The 23890-nt window shown below is 42.6% G+C and overlaps 1 protein-coding gene and 1 long non-coding RNA gene across 2 annotated transcripts in view; one reads left to right on the top strand and one right to left on the bottom strand.

Annotated features, from left to right (window-relative positions):
• The window catches only part of sik2b (salt-inducible kinase 2b), a 58886-nt gene extending 54196 nt beyond the window's left edge, over positions 1 to 4690 (top strand). The window contains exons 13-15 of the mRNA XM_071356608.1: positions 1267 to 1377; positions 1618 to 1712; positions 1800 to 4690. Coding sequence (XP_071212709.1) covers positions 1267 to 1377; positions 1618 to 1712; positions 1800 to 2364 — 771 coding nt within the window. The 3' untranslated portion in view covers positions 2365 to 4690. The remainder of the gene's footprint in view (positions 1 to 1266; positions 1378 to 1617; positions 1713 to 1799) is intronic.
• On the bottom strand, positions 1405 to 14269 carry LOC139547641 (uncharacterized). The gene is made up of 2 exons (XR_011669569.1): positions 13683 to 14269; positions 1405 to 2375 (listed from the first exon to the last, which is right to left on the bottom strand). It is a non-coding gene; the product is annotated as an uncharacterized lncRNA (long non-coding RNA).
• Between the last annotated feature and the right edge of the window lie 9621 nt (positions 14270 to 23890).

The raw sequence follows: 23890 nt of genomic DNA, 5'->3' as shown, positions 1-23890 counted from the left end.
CAACTCCCGTACGGGCTCGGGAGAGACGAAGGTCGAAAGTCATGCGTCCTCCGAAGCACAACCCAACCAAGCCGCACTGCTTCTTAACACAGCGCGCCTCCAACCCGGAAGCCAGCCGCACCAATGTGTCGGAGGAAACACCGTGCACCCGCCCCCCTCGGTTAGCACGCACTGCGCCCGGCCCGCCACAGGAGTCGCTGGAGCGCGATGAGACAAGGATATCCCTACCGGCCAAACCCTCCCTAGCCCGGACGACGCTAAGCCAATTGTGCGTCGCCCCACGGACCTCCCGGTCGCGGCCGGCTGCGACAGAGCCTGGGCGCGAACCCAGACTCTGGTGGCGCAGCATAGCACTGCGATGCAGTGCTCTAGACCACTGCGCCACCCGGGAGGCCCATGATAATTCATCTTGACAGAACATGCAACTCCTGTGGTGAAACACCATTCTAAACAGTGCATATGTGACGGTGATGAAAATCTCAGTTAGAAACTTCTAAAGATGCAGCAACTAGGATGTATGGCTAATATGACAAGGAGGCCTCTGGAGAACGAAATAAAATGAAGATGAAAACAACTAGAGCAGTGAGAAATGCTGGTTTCAATGGTCAGATTTTGCCTAGGCTACTTTGAAGCAAAGTAAGACATGCCTCATAATATGACGTAAAACATTCAGGTTTCAAACAATGAAGTATATGTTTTCAAAATGCATACTTCCTCCAGCTCACATTGCAAAGTGGTGGGTGATGTGCTGATAGCCTGCCTATGCACTTGAATGGCGAATTGGAAGGCGCGCTTCAATTACCAGTTGAGAAATAAAAATAGTAGCTCTTTTTAATCATGGCGATCAAAACTGTTTTTAACATGCGATTGCATATAGAATTATTGTGCAATGACTGGGCTTATAAAAGCATGTTTCACTCCAGCAGCAACGTGCTTGAGGAACCGCAGCAGCAGGTCTAGTGCTGTCTGACAAGTGATATTCTGCTCAAAATAGTATGCTGTGCTCGTGTGATAAATTACGACGAACGAAAATGCACACACCCAATTTAATTCCCCTAAATTTAGCAAATTACCCTAAAGACCGATAAGCATGACGGTCAAATGTATTTCCATTGACTGAATAAAAAGCATTATTTTACAACGGGATTGTTTTTTTTCTCCAGGTAAATTTGGTCGCCAACAATTTGATCTGCTTTTTGTCTGTAACCCAGTGAGATTGTGAGTGTAACCTTCTCTGAACTCTTCTGTGTGTATTATGCATTTCAGGGAGAGGCATCCAAGCACGAGGATAACTTGGCTTTAAACCAGGGTGGCGCCCAACCTCTACTGTCCCGAAGACAGAGTCTCGAGACACAATATCTCACACACAGACTACAGGTACTAACTAATGCACCACTCAATCTGTCTTATACTGTATGTATCTAAATATTTATTAAAGGAGTAATCAATTACAATAAAACAATGACTAACAAAATGTTGTTTGTTTGTCTGCATTACTGTACGATTTTCTCAATTTCAATGTCATTTTATACCTATCAGTGATTATGGATGGCACATTTTGAGACTGGTGAGATCTAGTTATTGAATCCCTCATATTTCCCTCTCGCTCCCTTACAGAAAGCTAGTGTCATGGCTAATGTGAGTCCTGCTAGCTGCCAGCTCTTCTGTAAGGAGAATCCTCGGAGTCTAGAGCAACAGCTGCAGGAGCATAGGTACATTATTATTATCTATTCACACTTATCATACAGATCATCTTGTTTTCCTGGTTGACTCTATAACCTATATCGCTTTATCTTCAGGTTGCACCAGAAGAGGATGTACCTCCAGAAGCAGACTCACCTCCAAACCTACTTCAACCAGATGCAGATAGTGGAGGGTTCCTATCCAGGGGACCCAGGGGCCCCTCCACAGCAGCAGGGGGCCATGGCTGGGTCCCGCCAGCAGCAGGGCAGCTCCCAGGCCTCCCCTCCCTACACCCAGGCCCTCAGTCCCCTCATGGAGCCCAGCGCCAACCTGGTCTACGACACCTACCTGGCCCACCACTACCCTCACTCCCACCTCAGCCCAGTACTCATGCCCCCCGGCCTAGCCGGCCAGCTGCAGAATCACCCCCCCGAGGCCCTGGGCTACAGCTACCAGCTGTGTGACCAGCAGGGACAGTTTCACTCCCCCCAAGAGGCACTTTATCCAGAACAATACGAGTTCCCCCTGGACCCCGGGCAGCCCCACCCGCATGGCCCAGGAGAGGTCCCTGTGGCCGGGTACGAGGGGCTGGCACTCCCCGCCGAACTCCAGGACTCCTTTCTGGACAGCGAGATGATGGAGACTGTAGACTCACAGCACGGCTTTGTACTGGTGAACTGAAGCCGGTGGAACTGTGGGGAGAAAGCAGTATTACCGACAGTTGAAAACCTACACAGCGTTATGTCGTAGATATGATGGAGTGGAGATGGGGGTCAAGGTACATGGGAAAGTGTTTTTGTTTTTTTGTATCAATGAATACTATTTTTGTTGTTGTGGTGAACCAACCTCAGAACCTTTCTACCAAAATCATCCCCATCTCCCTTCTTCCCACTCCTCTGTTCCCATCAGCCCTATGCTAGGACCCAGGCCTGGTGGCTGCCTGGGCGATAAGGGTGTGCCAGCATGGCTGGCTGGCTGGGTATATGTCGATGGATGGATGTTGCCATGACGGGGGGTGTCACGTGTGAAGTGATATCGCTCCACAGGAACACAATTGCCTCAAAGCTGACTGCTGCCGCAGCAGCCTCGTCAAGAAGAGCTGGACGGTGCAAAAAGACTTAGCACAGTTTGGTCGTTTTTGGAAGATGTGCACAACGGAACTTGGCTTACCGAAAGCAAAATCCAAACGACAACCATGCTATTTTGTATTGAAATAGGACAAGAACTCTCAAAAACACATTGCGTGTTTGACATAGTAAAACAAAAAACGAACAAGAGACAAAGTAATGAGTTAATGCGCGCTTGATAAGTGCAGTGTTCGTCAATATTTTATCGTGGCAATATTGAAGCAATATATCCATCTGGGACTAGGGAGCCGCACGGGCGACTTCCTCACCAGAAAGTCGTACTTTAATGTGACGTTTTTCGGGAGAATTCCAGTATGATGACTCACAGCCAACATATCCACAGTGACAGCTCATCACCGCGTAGACAGCGACGACGTAATCGTGAGATAATCCCAACACCAATCCCATCGAAGCAGATAAAAGGGAAGGAAAAAACACAAAAACAGTACTCCAATCTATATTTAATGAAGAGAAACACGATTTATGTTGATGTTCCTTATAAATTGGGTAGTTATTTCCAACGGACTACACAAATCAGTTTGATGCCCTTCACTAGGCGCTAAAAGGAATAAGTTAAGTCCAATCAAATCGGTTTGCTGCACTAGTGTTAGCTGAGGGTTCTATCTCCAGATTGTGTTCTTTATACCTTCTGTGATATGCAGCTGATGTGGGCCTAACAGTGTTGATGTAGAAAAGGTCTAATCGTGATTCTGTGGTGGAATAGACCCAAATACCTACTGGGTTTCTGAAGGAATGTGTTTCTCTAACTTAAGGTTGCTGTAAAAAAAAATATATAATAATAATAAGATGAAGAAAAAGACAAATGTAAGAACAGAACGTTAGTCACACGACACTGGATTAATTGTGTCACGTTTCACAATGGCTCTCTCACAGCAAGCTTAGAATGAACACTTCACTTTTGAATCTACTTGAAGCATACAGATCTCTGATGAAGACCTAGACCTCTACTTTTCATTAAATAGGTTGAAAAACAGAAGTGGTCGAGGTCAGAGGCAAATGGCAGCCTATTCCCTACATAGTACACTACTTTTGTGGGCTCTGGTCAAAGTAGTGCACTATATAGGTAAATGGGTGCCATTTGGGACACTGCCATAGACTAGACTACAGGATTGTCTGTGGAAGCTGGATTACTGGAGCACTTTTACGAGGTAAAAAGGAAATATAGCGAGAGCGAGGTGGTGATGGTAGTCAGAATGGTGTTTAGCCTAGTCTGCTGCTTCCCATGGAGACGAGGGAACCATTCACTCTCTGTTATCCCAATAAATGGACACAAAACATTTGGTTCTTTCGAAGAAAGACCAGAGAATAACACTATTGGTTGTTCATTGTGCTTTGTAAAAATTAGGGGTTTAGAGACTTGAGTGCTCTCAAGATGCAACAAATATTGTGTTGAGTGTGAATAGTGTTCAGTGTGCCTTTTTTACTTGTTTTGTTTCAAATTAGAATATTTTAGCGTTTATTTCTGGTTTTAATTCCGTTCTGTTTTTATTTTGGGGTATCCTTTCCGGAAATAAGTAGACCCAGGTTTTTACAAAGGTACGAAACCAAAGTCCCCTCAGAAGTTTCCCTGTCCAACCACACCACGTGGAGTTAGGAACTTCTTTGTTTTAGCTTCTTGACAGTGCTTTTTTGGTCCATCAGTATATGCCATTTAAAAAGTATTATAGCAATATTTCTGAGTAATAGTTGAAGATGTAAAGAAAATAATGAAGATTAGGAGTTGGATGTGTTTCAGTATCATAATTTCACTTCCTGCTGACAAACGCCTGTCTTTAGAAAATCCAATTTTATATTTACCTTCATTGATGTTGACCACACATAAGCTAACTTGCTGTTGAGATTAAAAAAGGTTTATCGAACAACGTGTGTGTGTGTGAGTATTTCTTGATCTACTTTCTTTCCAAATAATCTGACTACGTACTCTTGTGTTGAATTCAATGATGAATATATTTATGTCCATGGTTGAATTATAGGCACTGTCATTCACCAAAACACAGCTCCATTACAACTGCCCAAATAGGGACATCAGCAGATCTTCTATTGTACCAGTATAACCTGTGTAGGCGTAATGAACTGGATGGGTGAATCACACATAGCCCTTTTATAATAAACAGTTGAGTCACACAGTACATGAGCCTGAAATAGTTTCAGCTAAAATATCCAAGGTCTCCGTTGTTATTATTAGCACTTTATTACCCAAACTCGGTTCAACGTCCAAATTGATCGGTAATGTGGCATGGGTTTTGTAAAAACACTCTTACCGATGGGTATGTGGCGTCATTAGGGTGTTGATACATATGTTAAGGGTTCTTTAACACCGTTGACTCAGTTATGAGAGTAATTAATGACATAATTGGACCAGAGTTAATGGTCTAAACTTGTGGAGTGAAATGTCCTCCCTCACAAGAACGGTACATTTGTCATCGCTAGGTGTGGAGTAAATCAGGGCCTGTATTCATAAAGCTGCTGATCTAGGATCAGGTCCACTTGTCGATTTTATAACATTTATATGATCTAAAAGGCCAAACTGATCCTGGATCAGCACTCTTCCTCGGAGATGCTTTATGAACGTGGCCCAGGGATGGGTGTGAATAGATACTTGGACTGGGTGAACTGTTCCACTTTCTACATGACTGTAGTCTACATTCCTCTTGGTTCTCTTGTCTAGAATCCCTGACAGGAGTTCGACTTATAACTAGACCAACCAGTTCCCGTTCCCATCAGTGTTTGTCTCAGTTGCTAACTGGATTGTTGTCAACACAAACAAGCTTCAGAGGTAATTATTCGATTAGTTCAAGCATTGCTCCCCTTACTCGGCTGATGCCCTTGCTATTTGTTATCTGGATATGGATCAGAAAATTATGCATCCCGGCAGCTGAACTGAGTGAACCCAGAGATGCCATGTCCTCCCATTAGTGCACTGCCCACCCCCCCATTGCTGCATTTCCCTCCTATTGCACCACTCAACTCTACTGTAGCCTATACATACCAGAACAGTAGAGTGAGCCTGCTGAGCCATGACTAGAGTGCAGTTGAAAAGTTACCGGTTGTGAGGACCTCCACATAAGTGGATGATGAGATCACTTGGCTTTTGGCCTAGCTGTCTCTTTGTCTCCAGTACAGATTCTCCATAAAACTAGAGCAGGAATACAGTTAATCCAATCAGGCCTGTAATCCCATTCAGACTAGTTACAACTTCAGGTAACTGCCAAAATAAAGGAAACACCAACATAGTGTCTTAATAGGGCGTTGGGCCATCACGAACAGCTAAAATGCGCCTTGGCATAGATGCTACAAGTGTCTGGAACTATTGGAGGGATGTGACAATTTTTCCACGAGGAATTCCATCATTTGGTGTTTTGTTGCTGATGGTTGAAAATGCTGTCTCAGGCGCCGCTCCAGGATTTCCAATAAGTGTTCGGTTGGGTTGAGATCTGATGACTGAGACAGCCGTGGCATATGCTCATCAAACCATTCGGTGACCACACGTGCCCTGTGAATGGTGGCATTGTCATCCTATGAGGGCATAGCCATGGTAGCCCAAATAATGGCCTAGTAAGCATTTTTATGCATGATGTGATGTTAATTGCCTAATTAACTCAAGAACCACACCTGTGCAGAAGCACCTGCTTTCAATATACGCTATATAAACAAAAGTATGTGGACACCCCTTCAAATTAGTGGATTCGGCTATTTCGGCCACACCCGTTGCTGACAGGTGTATAAAATCGAGCACACTTTGTCTATGCAATCTCCATAGACCAAATTTGGCAGTAGAAAGGCCTTACTGAAGAGCTCAGTGACTTTCAAAGTGACACGTAGGATGCCACCCTTCCAAAAAGTCACATTTCTGCCCTGCTAGAGCTGCCCTAGTCAACTATAAGTGTTTTTATTGTGAAGTGAAAACATCTAGGAGCAACAACGGCTCAACCGCGAAGTGGTAGGCCACACAAGCTCACAGAATGGGACCATCAGAAGAAAAAAAATGCCTGTCCTCGGTTACAACACTCACTTCCAAGTTCTGCTTCTGGAAGCAACGTCAGCACAAGAACTGTTCGTTGGGAGCTTCATGAAATGGTTTTCCATGGCCGAGCAGCTGCACACGAGCCTAAGATTGCCAAGCGTCGGCTGGAGTGATGTAAAGTTTGCCGCCATTGGACTCTGGAGCAGTGGAAACGCGTTCTCTGGAGTGATGAATCACGCTTCACCATCTGGCAGTCCGACGGACTAATCTGGGTTTGGCGGATGCCAGGAGAACGCTACCAGCCTGAATGCATAGTGCCAACTGTAAAGTTTGGTGGAGGAGGAATAATGGTCTGGGGCTGTTTTTCATGGTTCGGGCTAGGCACATTAGTTCTAGTGAAGGGAAATCTTAACGCTGCAGCATGCAATGACGTTCTAGACGATTCTGTGCTTCCATCTTTGTGGCAACAGTTTGGGGAAGGCCCTTTGCTGTTTCAGCATGACAATGCCCCCATGCACAAAGCGAGGCCCATACAGAAACGGTTTGTCGAGATCGATGTGGAAGAACTTTACTGGCCAGCAATGAGCACTGACTTCAACCCCATCAAACAACCAATCTAGTGGAAAGCCTTCACAGAAGAGTGGAGGCTGTTATAGCAGCAAAGGGGGAACCAATTCCATATTCATGCCCATGATTTTGGAATGAGACGTTCGACAAGCAGGTGTCCACATACTTTTGTTCATGTAGTGTACTTTGTATCCCTCATTTATGCAAGTGTTTCCATTATTTTGGCAGTTACCTGTAGTTAAGATGTACAGAAACCCTGTGTTACCTGTAGGAACACACAGAACGACATAATGTGTTCAAGGAATCTGAGATCCATCAGGTATTCCTGGACACAATCCATGTGCATGCTAGATGAGCACATCTAATTGGCTATTTGGGCCTAAGCCAATGCTATTCTGTGAGAGCACACTCGAAACTTCAATGAATATACCCATTTTACCTTCTGCAAATAGATTACATTCCAAACAGACTACTTCGTTCAGTGATGTAAGTGTAAGCTACACTGTAAGTTGTCACGATTCTAAACACTCAAAAGATAAAAGTAGGTTCCCTCTAAAGGTACTGTCTAACGACACAAAGTCCATCACAATGTTTTTTTTGTGTGTTTTTTTAAAAAGCCATCAGAAATATTAGAATCTGTGACCTTCTGGTCCCTATCTCAGTGCGTAGTCCACTGCGCTAGCAGGGGGGGGGAGTTTTTTTTCAGTTATATAAAGCTGTTCAGTTAGTCAGTTGTTTAGAATGTGATTTGTTAAGTATGTTGGGTAAGGTTGGAAAGCAAACGCTGCGTCAGCATTCGAACTGGTCGACCTTGTGTGTCGCAACCCGCATTTAATGCTCTCCATCCCCCTCCAACCTACCTCCCTGCGAGCCTTTTCTTTATTTGACTCGAACCTGTAAACTCTACCCACTGGACTGTCACTAAGGTCTGCCCATTGAGCTTTCATAACCAATCAATTCTTACCCGAAATATTATCACAGTCGTGATATCACAGTTATTTTGATCGTCTATACCGGTCTAAAAATGTGGGCACAATCAGAACAGGGACAAGATGACACAGGACACATGTTAACACCAGGTATAAACGGGGCGCTTTTCAGTATAACGTCTTCCAAATCAGAACTCTACCCTCTGATCATGCTGGTACAACTGAAATCAATGGTTGCCATGACGACGGGTGAAGGACCACAGCATATTTCTGCTCTCCAGCTGAGGTCAGAAGTACTCATCGGTTTAACCCTCTGGGGTCAGTTGAAGCTACACTGAGAAACGGGTACTAGTCAAAAGGAAACAGACGGAAACAGCAAAAGACTACCTGGACATTGGAGTTTCCCATTGCAAAATGAAAAAATGTTCTGTCGCATGCCATAATGAACACGACACCGATGGAAAATGGATATAGCTGACAATGAAAAAAGAAACGAAGAAGAAGAAGATAGTTGATCAAAAATACCTGTCGAGCATGACCCAGATCCCTTTAGCCTGACCTACTACTGATATGTCCGTGCAAGGTTGTTCATTCTAGGTCATGTGCCTGCCGGGATTAGGGTTGCCTCTGACCGTCTGGTGGCCAGATAAAGTAGAACAACACCTTAAGACAGACGGAGACCTACACTGACTACTGCTCATCAGTTACACAAGATCCTTCGTACATGGAAGAGGTCTGTGTCTTGGCCATGACTTATGTATGAAAACTGTAGTCTATACACGATAAGAAGAAACACTTCAGAAGCATCATGCCTATTGATCAGGGCATCCTTAATTAGATCCAGTTGTAGGATTAAGTTATAAGGCCTGAGGAGGTGTGGTATATGGCCAATATACCATGGCTAAGGGCTGTTCTTATGCACGACGCAACGCGGAGCCCTTAGCCGTGGTATATTGGCCATATACCGCAAACCCCCTTGGTGCCTTATTGCTATTATAAACTGGTTACCAACGTAATTAGAGCAGTAAAAATAAATGTTTTGTCATACCCGTGGTATACGGTCTGATATACCATGGCTGTCAGCCAATCAGCATTCAGGGCTTGAACCACCCAATTTATAATTAAATATATTATACAGTAAATATTGTATGGTTTATTTCACACAGAATTAACTGTAAGATATTGAATTTGTCCTTCAGTGCCTCCACAGAAACAGAGGCAAGACACTTCTGCTTGTGATGGTCGAGCGTGCGAGATAGACAGGATAACCTACTCAAGACAGTGCGTGAGAAAGAAAGGACAGATTGAGGGCAGAGTGACTTTAGTAAAAATTCTACCTTTGTCATTTGTCACTGAGAGAAACCAACTGGAGGGCGTCTCTCCCCCACTGAGCTGAAGTACCTTTGCTGAATCCTGTCATCATTACTTTATCTAGTTTCAGAGGAGCCAGCTACATTGTTTTAATTTTCTCAAAGTTTACAGCTGTTCTGACTGTTTGACGGTTTCAATTACTAGTATCCAAGAGATAACAGAATCCATAACCCCTCCATTCAGTAGCGCTGGGCTTCCTGTATGAATTATGGCTAATAATATTGAATCAAAACAAACATACTTTTAAAAAGGTCTTATTTAACTGTTATTTAGGCTACAGGCACATTAAATCTCCAAATAAGTCTATGTTCGGCAATCAAGTGTGGAGGATTATTGCATAAATTGAACAGCGTCCTGCAGTGACCTCTTTGCTCCAGGCTCCCTATCACGCCATTATAAACCACCAACACTTCTCATGTACTAGTACAGTACTGTTATGCGACCATGTGACGTAAAGACTAACCTTTGCATAACGTGTAGTAGGCCTGTAACAGCGATGAGCTGTAATCGGGGGTGGGCCGTGGCTTGGGTGGGTTATGTATGCTGATGGAGATTTTGAGAGATTAAAAAGCGTTCCCATTCTAATGATCTCTCATGCGATGGCTTTGTTGAGTGTTTAAATGCCTGAGTGCTCTTTTTATAACAACGGAAGTGGTGTTTGGGATGTGCTGCCAAGGTCTTCCCTTGTGTAACCCTTCAGTGTGACAACCAAGTGAAAGTGGCAAATAAAAAAAAACTATCTACTTCAACATGAATTCCGCCCTCTGCTAACTGCTGAATATGAAGGTCAACTTGAAACATAGTGCAGCCGCATAGTGAGTGAACTAAGTTATAACAGCCTCAAAAAGCATAGTCATCACTAAAAAAAATCATTTTAACAACTCCTATATTATCACTGTCCACTCCTTTCATCCAGACCATGCTGTTGTACAAATTTGGAAATCCTCTATCTGCAATTGATTGAAATCCAGAATCACATCACACTATCATACACCTTTTCTTATTTGACGTTGTCGAAGCGAAGTTGCAATAAGTCCCAATCAATTCGTCCCTAAATTGACTTTGAGGTGATCTTCATTATCTTGATGACAACCGTTTTGCAACAGAGATTGTCATTGAGCAAATTCAGTTACATCCCTCCCTGTTTTGTACAGTTTGCGTCTGTTTGGTTCCTAATGAATACCTGGGGCCAGTTCAGGATCAGCAACAGCACAGAACATTCAGAGAGAGATGTATGACCCACCCAGAACTAATATGATTCTGTCATCTTGTAGAATAGGAAATGTGTCACTTTAATGTATTATATGTCTATCTGCAACATTCTGGGGCAGGTTTCCCAGACAAAGATTAAAAGGCTAGTTTTGGTATATAAAGCACTTTCAAAGGAGACCTGCTATTAAGATTTATTTTTAGGGCAATAGGCAGTGGTGTAAAGTACTGAAGTAACTATACTTTAAAGTACTACTTAAGTAGTTTTTGGGGGGTATCTGTACTTTACTATTTATATTTTGGCTACTTTTACTTCGCTACATTCCTAAAGAAAATAATGTGCTTTTTACTCCATACACTTTCTCTGACACCCAAAAGTACTTGGGTACATTTTGACAGGAAAATGGTCCAATTCACACACTTATCAAGAGAACATCCCTGGTTACCCCTACTGCCTCTGATCTGACGGACTCACTAAACACAAATGGTTCATTTGTAAATTATGTCTGAGTGTTGTAATGTGCCCCTGGTTATCCGTCAATAAAAAAAAAAAAGTTTGCTTAATATAAGGAACTTGAAATGATTTTTTCTTTTGATACTTCATTATATTTAAAACCAAATACTTTTTTACTTTTACTCAAGTAGTATTTTACTGGATGACTTTCCCTTTTACTTGAGCCATTTTATATCAAGGTATCTTTATCTTTACTCAAGTATGACAATTGAGTACTTTTTCCAACACTGGCAATAGGCTTAAAGGGATAGTTCAACCAAATTACAAAATGACATACTGGTTTCCTTACCTTGGGATGGATTCAATCAATAGCGCTGCGTTACAGGGCGATAGAAATTTAAAGGCCATGTTCCCACGTTAGCAGAGACTGCATTCACGGTAAACGCTGCGTATGTTGGCTCAATCAGAAATGACCTTAAAAATGTCAATCGCGCTAGAGTGCTGAACTTCAGCGATATGGATTGAATCCAGCCCCTTGTAAGCAGTCCATCGACTAAACCAATATGTAGTTGTGTAACTTGGGTGAACTATCCCTTTAATCCGTGTCCAGGAAACCAGCCCCTGAACGATTCACCTCAGTGAACAGGGCCTACCCACTGAACACAGATGTCATTCCAACGTCTAGTTATGATTTACATTTGGTTGAGATGTCAACTAATGTGAATTCAATATGAAATCAACCCCAAAAAATTACCATGTTGTTGGATTTACGTAAAAAGTTGGGTGAAAAATACAAAATCCCCTTAAATGTAGGACTTTTTGCAAATCCAATCAGTTTTCCACATCGATTCAACGTCATCCATTTTTTTGAGGTGGAAACAACATTGATGCAACCAGTTTTTGCCCCGTGGGTAGGGCCCACATCACAGAGTTGTCACAAGGTATTAGTAGTTAGGCTCCAGTTCCTCCTCTCTGCATGATTCCCTGTTGCCAAAACAACCTGCCGGTTATTTATATTTCATCTCCACAGCAGCTGCCATTCCATAATGCTGAAACATGAGCACAGGAACATCTGAAAACAATTGACCGCAATGTGTCTCCATGGATGGACTGGAGGTAGCTGGGTTGATCACTGAGAGAGCTGTGCAAACATAAGCACTGACACATGTAGATAGATAGGACACCAGGTCTGCACATGGCCCAGGCATGGATGGACCTCTGTGGAGAGAAGGGAAGCACCTGGCTTGACTCTTACTGCCATTAAGAGGGCCAGCAGCTCATCTGGTCATCCATCTTAACCATTAGGCCAGAGGGTGATTCAGTTCCTGGCCTGCTGGTTTTCATTTTTTCTTCTAATAAGGGACTGTTTCAGATCTGGTGTTGAGTGAGCTATCTGGCCAATCAATTACATTATTTGATTAATTGATCAATTCATTAACCAGTAGCTCTTGAGGCCCATAACTGAATAGCTCTGCATTGAACGTTAGATTAAAACGTGTTATCGATTTGGTTACTAGTTAGCAAATGTTAGATTATAACTTGTTTTTTAGATTTTCTATACAATATACATTATCTGGTTGCATTAGTCAGCAGCAATTACCACTATTATACAACAACTGTCTGCATCCCAAATGGCACCCTATTCCCTATAGTACCACTTTTGACCAGGGCCCATAGGGTGAATCTACAGAATTGGTATGTCTCCAGGACATGTATTTACATTATGATATATTCTAATTCATTCCAAGACAATAACACACATATTGTTAACACTTCCTAACCACATACAACATATGGATTTGCATAAATATACGCATCAAAAGTCTCAATGCAAAGTTTACATCTCACTTTTCTATGTTTGGTGTTATTACATAAAACCAATCAGAATTCAGAAGAATGCCAAAGTCATGTCGGGGGGGGGGGAATTCCGGGGTGTGGTGTAATATGGAGAATCTGCAAGCCAGCCTATTCCCTATAATGTAAACTCCAACAGAAATAACTTCAAATGTATAACTTCAAATTAAATCAAATCTTTGGCACTCATGACTACTCGTTTCAATGAAATTTTCAGCCAACTTACAAACAAATACTTTATGAATGTATTGTTACAAATCAACTTACAAGGTTGCTAGCCAAATAGCCAGCTAACGTTAGCACTACTAGCCTGCTAACGTTATCCCTTCCAGCCTGCTTACATTACATTAGCACTGAATGAGTCAGCCAGTGGCTATCAACACCTAGCTAACAGCTACAGTGCCCTCAGAAAGTACCAATATCCCTTGATGAATTCAACAGTTTGCTGTGTTACAGCTTGAATTCAAATTGGATCAAATGTAAAAAATAAATATATACACTACCGTTCAAATGTTTGGGGATCACTTAGAAATGTCCTTGTTTTTGAAAGAAAAGCCCATTTTTCCACTTGACGCCATCTGTCAAGCATGGTGGAGGCAATGTGATGATCTGGGGTTGCTTTGGTGGTGGTAAAGTGGGAGATCTGTATAGGGTAAAAGGGATCTTGAAGAAGAAAGGCTTTCACTTCATTTTGCAACGTCATGCCATGCCCTGTGGACGGCGCATAATTGGAGCCAAGTTCCTCTTACAACAGGACAATGACCCAAAGCACAACTCCAAACTATGCAATAACTATTTAGGGAAGAAGCAGTCAGCTGGTATTCTGTCTATAATGGAATGGCCAGCACAGTCACCGGATCTCAACCCTATTGAGCTGTTGTGTTAGCAGCTTGACCGTTTGGTACGTAAGAAGTGCCCATCAAGCCAATCTAACTAGTGGGAGGTGCTTCAGGAAGCATGGGGTGAAATCTCTTCAAATTACCTCAACAAATTGACAACTAGAATGCCAAAGGTCTACAAGGCTGTAATTGCTGCAAATGAAGGATTCTTTGACGAAAGCAAAGTTTGAAGGACACAATTATTATTTCAATTAAAAATCATTATTTATAACCTTGTCAACATCTTGACTATATTTCCTATACATTTTGCATCTCATTTCAGGTATGTTTTCATGGAAAACAAGGAAATGTCTAAGTGACCCTAAACTTTTGAACGGCAGTGTATATTCTCACAAATCTACACAGTATGCAAAACTAACTATATAAGAGATGTTAATGTAGGCAGAACGCATTGGAGTAGGCTTCTCCCCATAACGACAGTGAAAACAAGTTTTTTGAAATATTTGCAAATTTAATGAAAATGAAATACATAAATATCTAATTTACAGAGGTACTCACACACCTTTGCTATTACACTTCAAATTGAGTACAGGTGGATCAAATTTCCTTTGATCATCCTTGAGATGACGGTACAACTTGATTGGAGTCCACCTGTGGCCAATTCAATTGTTTGGACATGATTTAGAAAGAAACACACCTGTCTTTGTAAGGTCCCACATTTGACAGTGCATGTCAGAGCAGAAACTATGCCATGAAGTCCAAGGAACTGTCCGTAGATCTCCAAGATAGAATTGTGATGAGGCATAAATCTGGGGAAGGGTATAAAACAATTTCTATAGTATTGATATTTTCCAAGCGTACATCATTGGAAAATTGAAAAAAATATGGACCTACCCAACCAACCGGGCAAGAAGGACCTTGGTCAGGGAGGTGACCAAGAACCCACTCTGACAGAACTATAGAGTTCCTTAGCTGAGATGGAGAACCTGCCAGAAGGACAACAGTCTCTACAGCATTTAACCAATCTGGGCTTTATGCGAGAGTGGCCAGACAGAAGCCACCCCTGAGAAAAAGACACATGACCGCACGCCTGGAGTTTGCAAAAAGGCGCATGAAAGACTGAGTGTCACGGCTGTTAAAAGAAGAGGACCAAGGTGCAGCGTGGTGAGCGTACATTTTCTTTTATTAATAAAAATGATGCCGAACAAAACAATAAACACTACAAAAACAAACCGTGAAGCTAAAGAGCATGTGCCCTAAACAAAGTCAACTTCCCACAAACACAGGTGGGAAAAAGGGCAGCCTAAGTATGGTTCTCAATCAGAGACAATGATAGACAGCTGTCCCTGATTGAGAACACTACCCGGCCAAAACATAGAACTACAAAACATAGAACATAGAATACCCACCTCAACTCACGCCCTGACCAAACCAAAATAGAGACATAAAAAGGATCTCTAAGGTCAGGGCGTGACACTGAGCGCATAAGGTAAAAGATTATGTGGTCTGAAGAGACAAAAATTTTACTCTTTGGAATGAATGCAAAGCGCTATGTATGGAGAAAACCAGGCACAGCTCATCACCCCTCCAACACCATCCCTATAGTGAACCTTTTACTGTGGGAATTGTGATCGGATCAACGCAATATTAGACACTTTCAATGCAAGACTTATTAGTATGCAAAACTAACTATACAAGAGATTTTATTGTAGGCAGAACGCATCGGAGTAGGCTTTTATTGCATTTACAGGCACGACTCAGGCACCTACTCTACACAGACCGGTTCGCCATAACCAATCAGAGCTGCAGTAGGCCTATATACAAATAGACCATTGCCATATATGGATCTGTGCCATTCACTTTGAACTGGACTGTTTTTACAACATCAGCAGGCGTGGGTAGATCCGCTTGTTTGCTAGTTAGTGAGTTATTAGCCAAGTTATAGATCATTTGTAGTCAGCAATGGGGGAGTGATTGCTTCCTACAAGAGCACCAAACCTGTGAATTTCTAGACATCTTTGAAAAGGAGTCAGGTAAATAGCTTTTTTTGTCTTAAAGAGGCTGAATGATAGATCAGCTATTTCCATGTTAAAATGTTATGGGATGCATTTTCTCCAATGTTTTTGATGGTAGGCCACCGGAAGTTGCACAGAATTTTCACAAAGTTCAAGTTTGTGCTCAGCAGACCTGAAATTTGCTCAGTGATTAAAAAAACTAGAGGGAACATCGGTGGTGGCAGCGTCATGCTATGGGGATGCTTTTCAGTGGGAGACTGATAAGGATAGAGGGAACAATGAATGGAGCCAAATACAGGCAAATCCTTGATGAGAACCTGCTTCAGAGTACAAATGACCGTTAGTCTGGGGGCGAAGATTTACGTTCCAACAGGACAATGACCCGCCGCTCCCCGTCTAACTTAACAGAGCTTGACAAAATCCCCAAATCCAGATGTGCAAAGCTGATTAGGACATACCCAAGACGACTCAAAGCTGAAATTGCCGCAAAAGGTGCTTCTACAAAGTATTGACTCCGGTGTGAACAAAACTCTAAAAACATGTTTTGACTTTGTCATTATGGGCTATTGTGTGTAGATACATTTAGATACAAAATAAATACATTGAATCCATTTTGAATTCAGGCTGTAACACAACAAAATATGGAATAAGTCAAGGGGTATGAATACTTTCTGTAAACCAACGTTTTGAAAATACATAACACCATCTAACCAAATATCAAAGAATGTTAGCTGTATGCAGTTATCTTAGCCAGCAACCTAGCCAGCCAGGCAGCTAAATAATAATAATCATAATACACATTTTAAAAAGCAGCCAGCCAGCTAATGTTAGCTATTTAGCCAAATAACGTTAGCTATTAGCCTAGCCAGTCTAGCCAATCAGCATGAATATGGTCGGCATGGTTGAGCCCAACTACTGGACTAACCGCACCCCCCTCTGGACAGCCCTGTGATTGAGGACGGTGTAATTGCCATACCAGGCGGTGCCATGCCAATGCTCTCAATGGTGCACCTGTAGAAGTTTATGAGAGTCTTAGGGGCAAAGACACATTTTTCTCAGCCTCTTGAGGTAAACGCCTTCACCACACTGTCTGTGTGAATGGACCATTTCAGGTTGTCAGTGATGTTCACGCCGAGGAACTTGAAGCTTTTCACCCTCTCCACTGCGGCCCCATCGATGTGGATGGGGGCATGCTCTCTCGGTTGTCTCCTGAAGTTCACAATCAGCTCCTACATTTTGTTGACGCTGAGGAAGAGGTTATTTTCCTGGCACCACTCCACCAGGGCCCTCGCCTCCTCCCTGTAGGCTGTTTTGTCGATTGTTGCCTATCTTCACCACCTGGGGAACTTCTGGATATTAGATCGTGATTACTTACCGGCTTTTCGACCAGAAATGAGATTTCCCTGAATTGGATCCTTTATTTGAACTCCCCGAAGCAGTTCCATTCATCCTGGAGGCTGCTCCATGACGCCACCACAGGAGAAGCAGAATAAGGAGTGTGCTCCTAGTCATACTCACGGGGCATGCATACCATCCACATCTTCCGAGTATATTACTCGCTAATGTTCAGTCTCTGGACAGCAAAGCATATGAGCTCAGGGCGAAAATCTCCTTCCAGAGAGACATCAGGGACTGTAACATACTCTGTTTCACTGAATCACGTCTCTCTCCGAATATACTGTCCCTGTCCATTCAGCCAGCAGGGTTCTCCGTCCATCGCGCAAACAGGATGAAAGAACTCTCTGGGGGAGAAAAAATGTGGAGATTGTGTGATTGTGGTAATGTACAGGAACTCAAGTCTGTTTGTTCCTACTGATCTGGAATATCCACCATCAAATGCCGACCGCATTACCTGCCGAGATCATTTTCTTTGGTTCGCTAAGAACTACACTGGAATCTGCGAACTGTAAACAGCATATCCTGAGGCCGCATTAGTTTGACTCTTTAACAAAGAAAATCTGAGGAAAACGCTACCGAAGTTCTATCAACACATCTCCTGTGCTACTCGCTCATCGAACACTCTTGACCATTGCTACTCCCCATTCCGGGACAGCTACAAGGCCCTCCCGCCCTCCCTTTAGCAAATAAAATCACGCCTCCACTTTGCTCCTTCTCCTAATATAGACAGAAACTTAAAAAGGAAGCACTCGTGGTCTGACCAATTGGAATCTATGCTTCAAGATTGTTTTGATCATGCGGACTGGGAAATGTTCTGGGTTGCCTCCAAGAATAGTACCGACGTATACACTGACTCATTGACTGAGTTCATCAGGAGTGCATAGAGGATGTTGTTCCCACTGTGACGATTACAATGTATCCAAACCAAAAACAGTGGATAGATGGCAGCATTCACGCAAAACTGAAAGCGCGAACCACCGCATTTAACCATGGTAAGGTGACTGGGAACATGGACGTGTACAAACAGACCAGCTATGCCCTCCGCAATCAAAGAGGCAAAACGACAGTACAAGGACAAAGTGGAGTCGCAATTCAATGGCTCAGACACGAGATGCATGTGGCAGGGACTCTAGACAATCACAGATTATAAAGGGAAAGCCAGCCACGTCTCGGACATCGACTCCTCGCTCCCGGACAAGCTAAACACCTTCTTCGCCCGCTTCGAGAAATACACAGAGCCGAGGTCGCGGGCTACTGCTACACACGAGGACTGTGAACTCTTGTTCTCCGTGGCAGAGATAAGACATTTAAGTGTGTTAACCCTCGCAGACGGCATCTCTAGCCGTGTCATCAGAGCACGTGCAGACCAGCTGGCTGGAGTGTTTATGGACATATTCAATCTCTCCCTATCCCAGTCTGTTGTCCCCACTTGCTTGAAAGCGAATGTAACTGAACTAAATGACTATCGCCCCATAGCACCCACATCTGTCATCATGAAGTGCTTTGGGAGGCTAGTTAAGGATCATATCACCTTCACCTTACCCGACACCCACGACAATTTGCATACCTTCCCAATAGATCCACGGATGACGGAATGGGCATGGCACTGCATACTGCTCTATCCCATCTGGAAAAGAGGAATACCTATGTAAGAATGCTGTTCAACTCAGTTCCCAGTAGTTAACACAGCCACAAATCTGTGAAGCTCATGAGGTGTGGCTAACCTTAGACAGCCTGAGCTAGGTGTCGAGCTAGCATACCAACTCGGTAGCACAGAGTAGATCCTCTATATGACGTTGAGTAATAGTGCATTGTGGGTAGTTCTGAAGATATCTGTAAATAAGTTAACATAACTATGTTTGTAGCTATAGGTAACCAGATCGTGACTACAACTAAGTCTTTGACCACAATGTGTTGTGACTTTAGTGAGTAAAAGCTCATGCTTCCTACCCTTTAATGGCACTCCGTGCAGCCAGTGGCAATGTCCGCTTTAGGTATAATGCCAGGAGCTTGTGGATTTGACCAGCCAGGTCACCCGTGATATGGGCATAACCATCTGTCTCAGATTCCAAAGGTTGACAGTTCGAGTCCAGTAATTTTTTTTAAGCCTATCCCAAACCTTAACCCTTATCTTAACCATTCGGAGTTAATGCCTAACCTTAAGAATTTGGAGTTAATGCTTAAACTTAAACACTTTGAAATTTGGTGTTTGGAACAACTTCAAAATTTGACGTTTGAGAAAAATGGATGAACGTCTAATTCTGACTTGAGACTGTGAGAGCTGGTAGGATTTGACAGCTCAACACAGTTCCATCTATGACACCCCCAAAACAACCGCTTTTGAGGATGTCGGCTAAAGCAATCTGATTGAATAGAGCGCTAAGGGGCCGATTTAGGAAATGTACGCCAATCATACATACTTCACAATAGTTGGTACTCAGACTTACCTTATGCAGGTGCGTAGCGGCCTTTGCAGGTGTGGTTCCCTTGCGCCAACGGAATACATTTTATTCAACCGGGGGGCAATTCCTACCCAAGTTAAGAGTGCGTAAATGGAACATAATTCAATTTTTATGCGTATTCTGACCTTGAATTTAAGCATGAGGATAGCATTCTATTCACCCGCTATTTGTTCGGGGTGGAGATCTAAGAATGTTTGCATGTATGCACTTTAGAATGTTTTAATTATATACCCGGGCTTTTCTCAATTTTATTTCACAATTTTTATCATGTTAAATATTAACCAGTATTGGGAACCACCATCAGTAATTCCCACATACATTTATAATTGTCACTTTAGTGTTAGTTTTCTTCAATTTGTACCTTACATTTCACATCATTCCATTCCGTGTACCATTCTTTCTTCTGTCATGTCTGTGTAGTTGTTCCTGAAGTTCACTAACATTAGTGGATCCTGTTAGGCTAACATTGTGCAATAATTTGGGACATGTAGCCTATTTGAATCCTTATGGAACTCAGACCACATGTAGCAGGTTAAACCTGGAGCCTGGCGCACATTTAACGACGACTGGACCGCTGTCATACAGTTCCATGATTAGTGAGGATTAAGGTAAATGTATAGGACTATTGTTCAAGCCTTATTGTACGCTTTTTTCCACCTTTAAATATTTCATGGGTTGAACTTGAATATGACAACTTTCAGGATGAATCAAACCACTGTATGTTTAATTAAAAATATTCTGTGCGTAAAGACTCTCCAAACCAGTTTTTTTTATGATTCATACATACTTTCCTAACCCTAAAATGGCAGTTGGTGATGAGACGAAGACGAATATGCATATATTTATATGGGTTTCTTTCATTGATCGCTATATTCTGAACCCATTTTCACAAAGTATTCTTGTCTGTAGAAAAAAAATCGAATTAATGGTAAAATAATGGCGTAAAATAAATCTACTTAAAACCCTATTGAATGAAAACTCCACGAGAAAATCTGTTGAGCAGCAAGTGAGAGGGTTTTCAGTGGTTGAATTAAATGAATTAAGCACGTGCAAGGGAACCATGCTTGCAAAGTCTGGTAAAAAAATCCTCATTAATCTACACACAATACCCCATAATGACGAAGCAAAAAACAATTTTAGCAAATGTAATAAAAATGTAAAACTGAAATCACATTTACATAAATATTCAGACCTTTTACTCAGTACTTTGTTAAAGCACATTTGGCAGTGATTACAGCCTCGAGTCTTCTTGGGTATGATGCTACATGCTTGGCACACCTGTATTTGGGGAGTTTCTACCATTCTTCTCTGCAGATCCTTCCGAGCTCTGTCAGGTTGGTTGGTGAGCGTCGCTGCACAGCTATTTTTAGGTCTCTCCAGAAATCTTAGATCGGGTTCAATTCCAGGCTCTGTCTGGGACATCAAGGACATTCAGAGACTTGTCCCGAACCCACTCCTGCGTTGTCTTGGCTGTGTGCTTAGGGTTAGGGTCTTGGCTTCCATCTTGCCACTCTACCATAAAGGCCTGATTGGTGGAGTGCTGCAGAGATGGTTGTCCTTCTGGAAGTTTCACCCATCTCCACAGAGGAATTCTGGAGCTCTGTCAGAGTGACCATCGGGTTCTTGGTCACCTCCCTGACCAAGGCCCTTCTCCCCTGATTGCTCAGTTTGGCCGGGTAGCCAGCTCAAGGAAGAGTCTTGGTGGTTCCAAACTGTTTCCATTTAAGAATGGTGGAGGCCAATGTGCTCTTGGAGACCTTCAATGCTGCAGAAATGTTTTGGTACCCTTCCCCAGATCTGTACCTCGACACAATCCTGTCTCGAAGCTCAACCTCATGGCTTGGTTTTTGCTCTGACATGCACTGTCAACTATGGGACCTTATATAGACATGTCCAATCCAAATCATGTCCAATCAATTTAATTTACAAAAGGTAGACTTCAATCAAGTTGTAGAAACATCTCAAGGATGATCAATGGAAAGGGGTCTCAAAGGGTCTGAATACTTATGTACATAAGGTATGTTTATTTTTTATGAATTAGTAAATATGTCTAAATACCTGTTTTCACTTTGTCATTATGGGGTATTGTGTGTAGATTGATGAGGATTTATTTGTATTTGATCCATTTTAGAATAAGGCTGGAACGTAGCAAAATGCGGAAAAAGTGAAGGGGTCTGAATACTTTCCAAATGCACTGTATTTATGAAAAATACAAAAACAGTTTTGGAGAGCCTTTAAGCACAAAATATATTGGTGAATAAAAAAGTGGTTTGATTCATCCTGAAAGTTGACATATACAATTGTTCAATACATGAAATATTGGAAGGTGAGAAAAGTGTACAATTGGGGGTTGAACAGTAGTTCTATAAATCGACCCTAATAATCCTCACTAATCATGGAACTGTGACGACAACAGTCCAGTCGTCGTAAACCGTGCGCTAGGCTCCAGGTTTAAACTGCTACATATGGTCTGCGCTCCATGATTCAAATAGGGTATATATCCCAAATTATTGCACAACTTGTAACACGTTAGCCTAACATGATCCACTATTGCTAGCGATCCTCAGGATCAACCACACCAACATGACAGAAGAAATAAAGGTTAATCAAACAATGGAATGAAATGATGCAAAAGTCAGTGACAGTTCTACACAGAGTATACAAAACATTAACACCTGCCCTTTCCATGACAGACTAACCAGGTGAAAGCTATGATTGCTTATTGATGTCACTTGTTAAATCCACTTTAAATCAGTGTAGATGGAGACAGGTTAAAGGATTTTTAAGCCTTGAGACATGGATTGTGTATGTGTGCCATTCAGAGGGTGAATGGGCAAGACAAAATATTTAAGTGCCTTTGAACGGGGTATGGTAGTAGGTGCCAAGCACACAGGTTTTTGTCAAGAACTGCAAAACTTCTTGGTTTTTCACACAACAGTTTCCTGTGTGTATCAAGAATAGTCCACCACACAAAGGACATCCAGCCAACTTGACACAACTGTGGGAAACATTGGAGTCAACATGGGCCAGCATCCCTGTGGAATGCTTTCGTCTCCTTGTAGAGGCCAAGCCCTGACGAATTGAGGCTGTTCTGAGGGCAAAAGTGGAGGGGTATTAGGAAGGTCTTCATGCACAGGTGTATATGCACAGTACCAGTCAAAAGTTTGGACACACCTACTCATTCAAGGGTTATTCTTTATTGGACTCATCAGAGCAGGTGAACGGATGATCTCCGCATGTCTCTTTCCCTCCGTGAAGCATGGAGGAGGTGTGATGTGTTTTGCTGGTGACACTGTCAGTGATTTATTTAGAATTCACTACACACTTACCCAGCATGGCTACCACACACAAAAGGCTGCATGCATACTAAAACATATGCCCTGCAGATGTAACATGGAAAGAGACACGAGTTCTGTGCGAAGGAGACGAAGCGCAAAGAAACACCTGACGAATGCAAATGAAGTGCATTCGGAAAGTATTCACACCCCATCACTTTTTCCACATTTTGTTACGTTACAGCCTTATTCTGAAATGGATTTGCTGGTGACACTGTTTGTGATTTATTTAGAATTCAAGGCACACTTAACCAACATGGCTATCACAGCATTCTGCAGCGTACGCCATCCCATCTGGTTTGCGCTTAGTGGGACTATCGTTTGTTTTTCAATAGGACAATGACCCAACACACTTCCAGGCTGTGTAAGGGCTATTTGACCAAGAAGGAGAGAGATGACGTGCTGCAACAGATCACCCGACCTCAACCCAATTGAGATTGTTTGGGATGAGTTGGACCGCGGATTGAAGGAAAAGCAGCCAACAAGTGCTCAGCATATGTATGAACTCCTTCAAGACTGTCGGAAAAGTGTTCCAGGTGAAGCTGGTTGATAGAATGCCAAGAGTGTGCAAAGCTGTCATCAAGGCAAAGGGTGGATACTTTGATGAATCCCAAATATAAAATATATTTAGATTTAACACTTTTTTGGTTACTACGTGATTC

This window comes from Salvelinus alpinus, chromosome 21, assembly GCF_045679555.1.
Source record: "Salvelinus alpinus chromosome 21, SLU_Salpinus.1, whole genome shotgun sequence".
NCBI classification, from domain to species: Eukaryota; Metazoa; Chordata; class Actinopteri; order Salmoniformes; family Salmonidae; genus Salvelinus; species Salvelinus alpinus.
The sequence above is the reverse complement of the archived record's forward strand: the minus strand, read 5'-3'. Positions and strand labels throughout refer to the sequence as shown.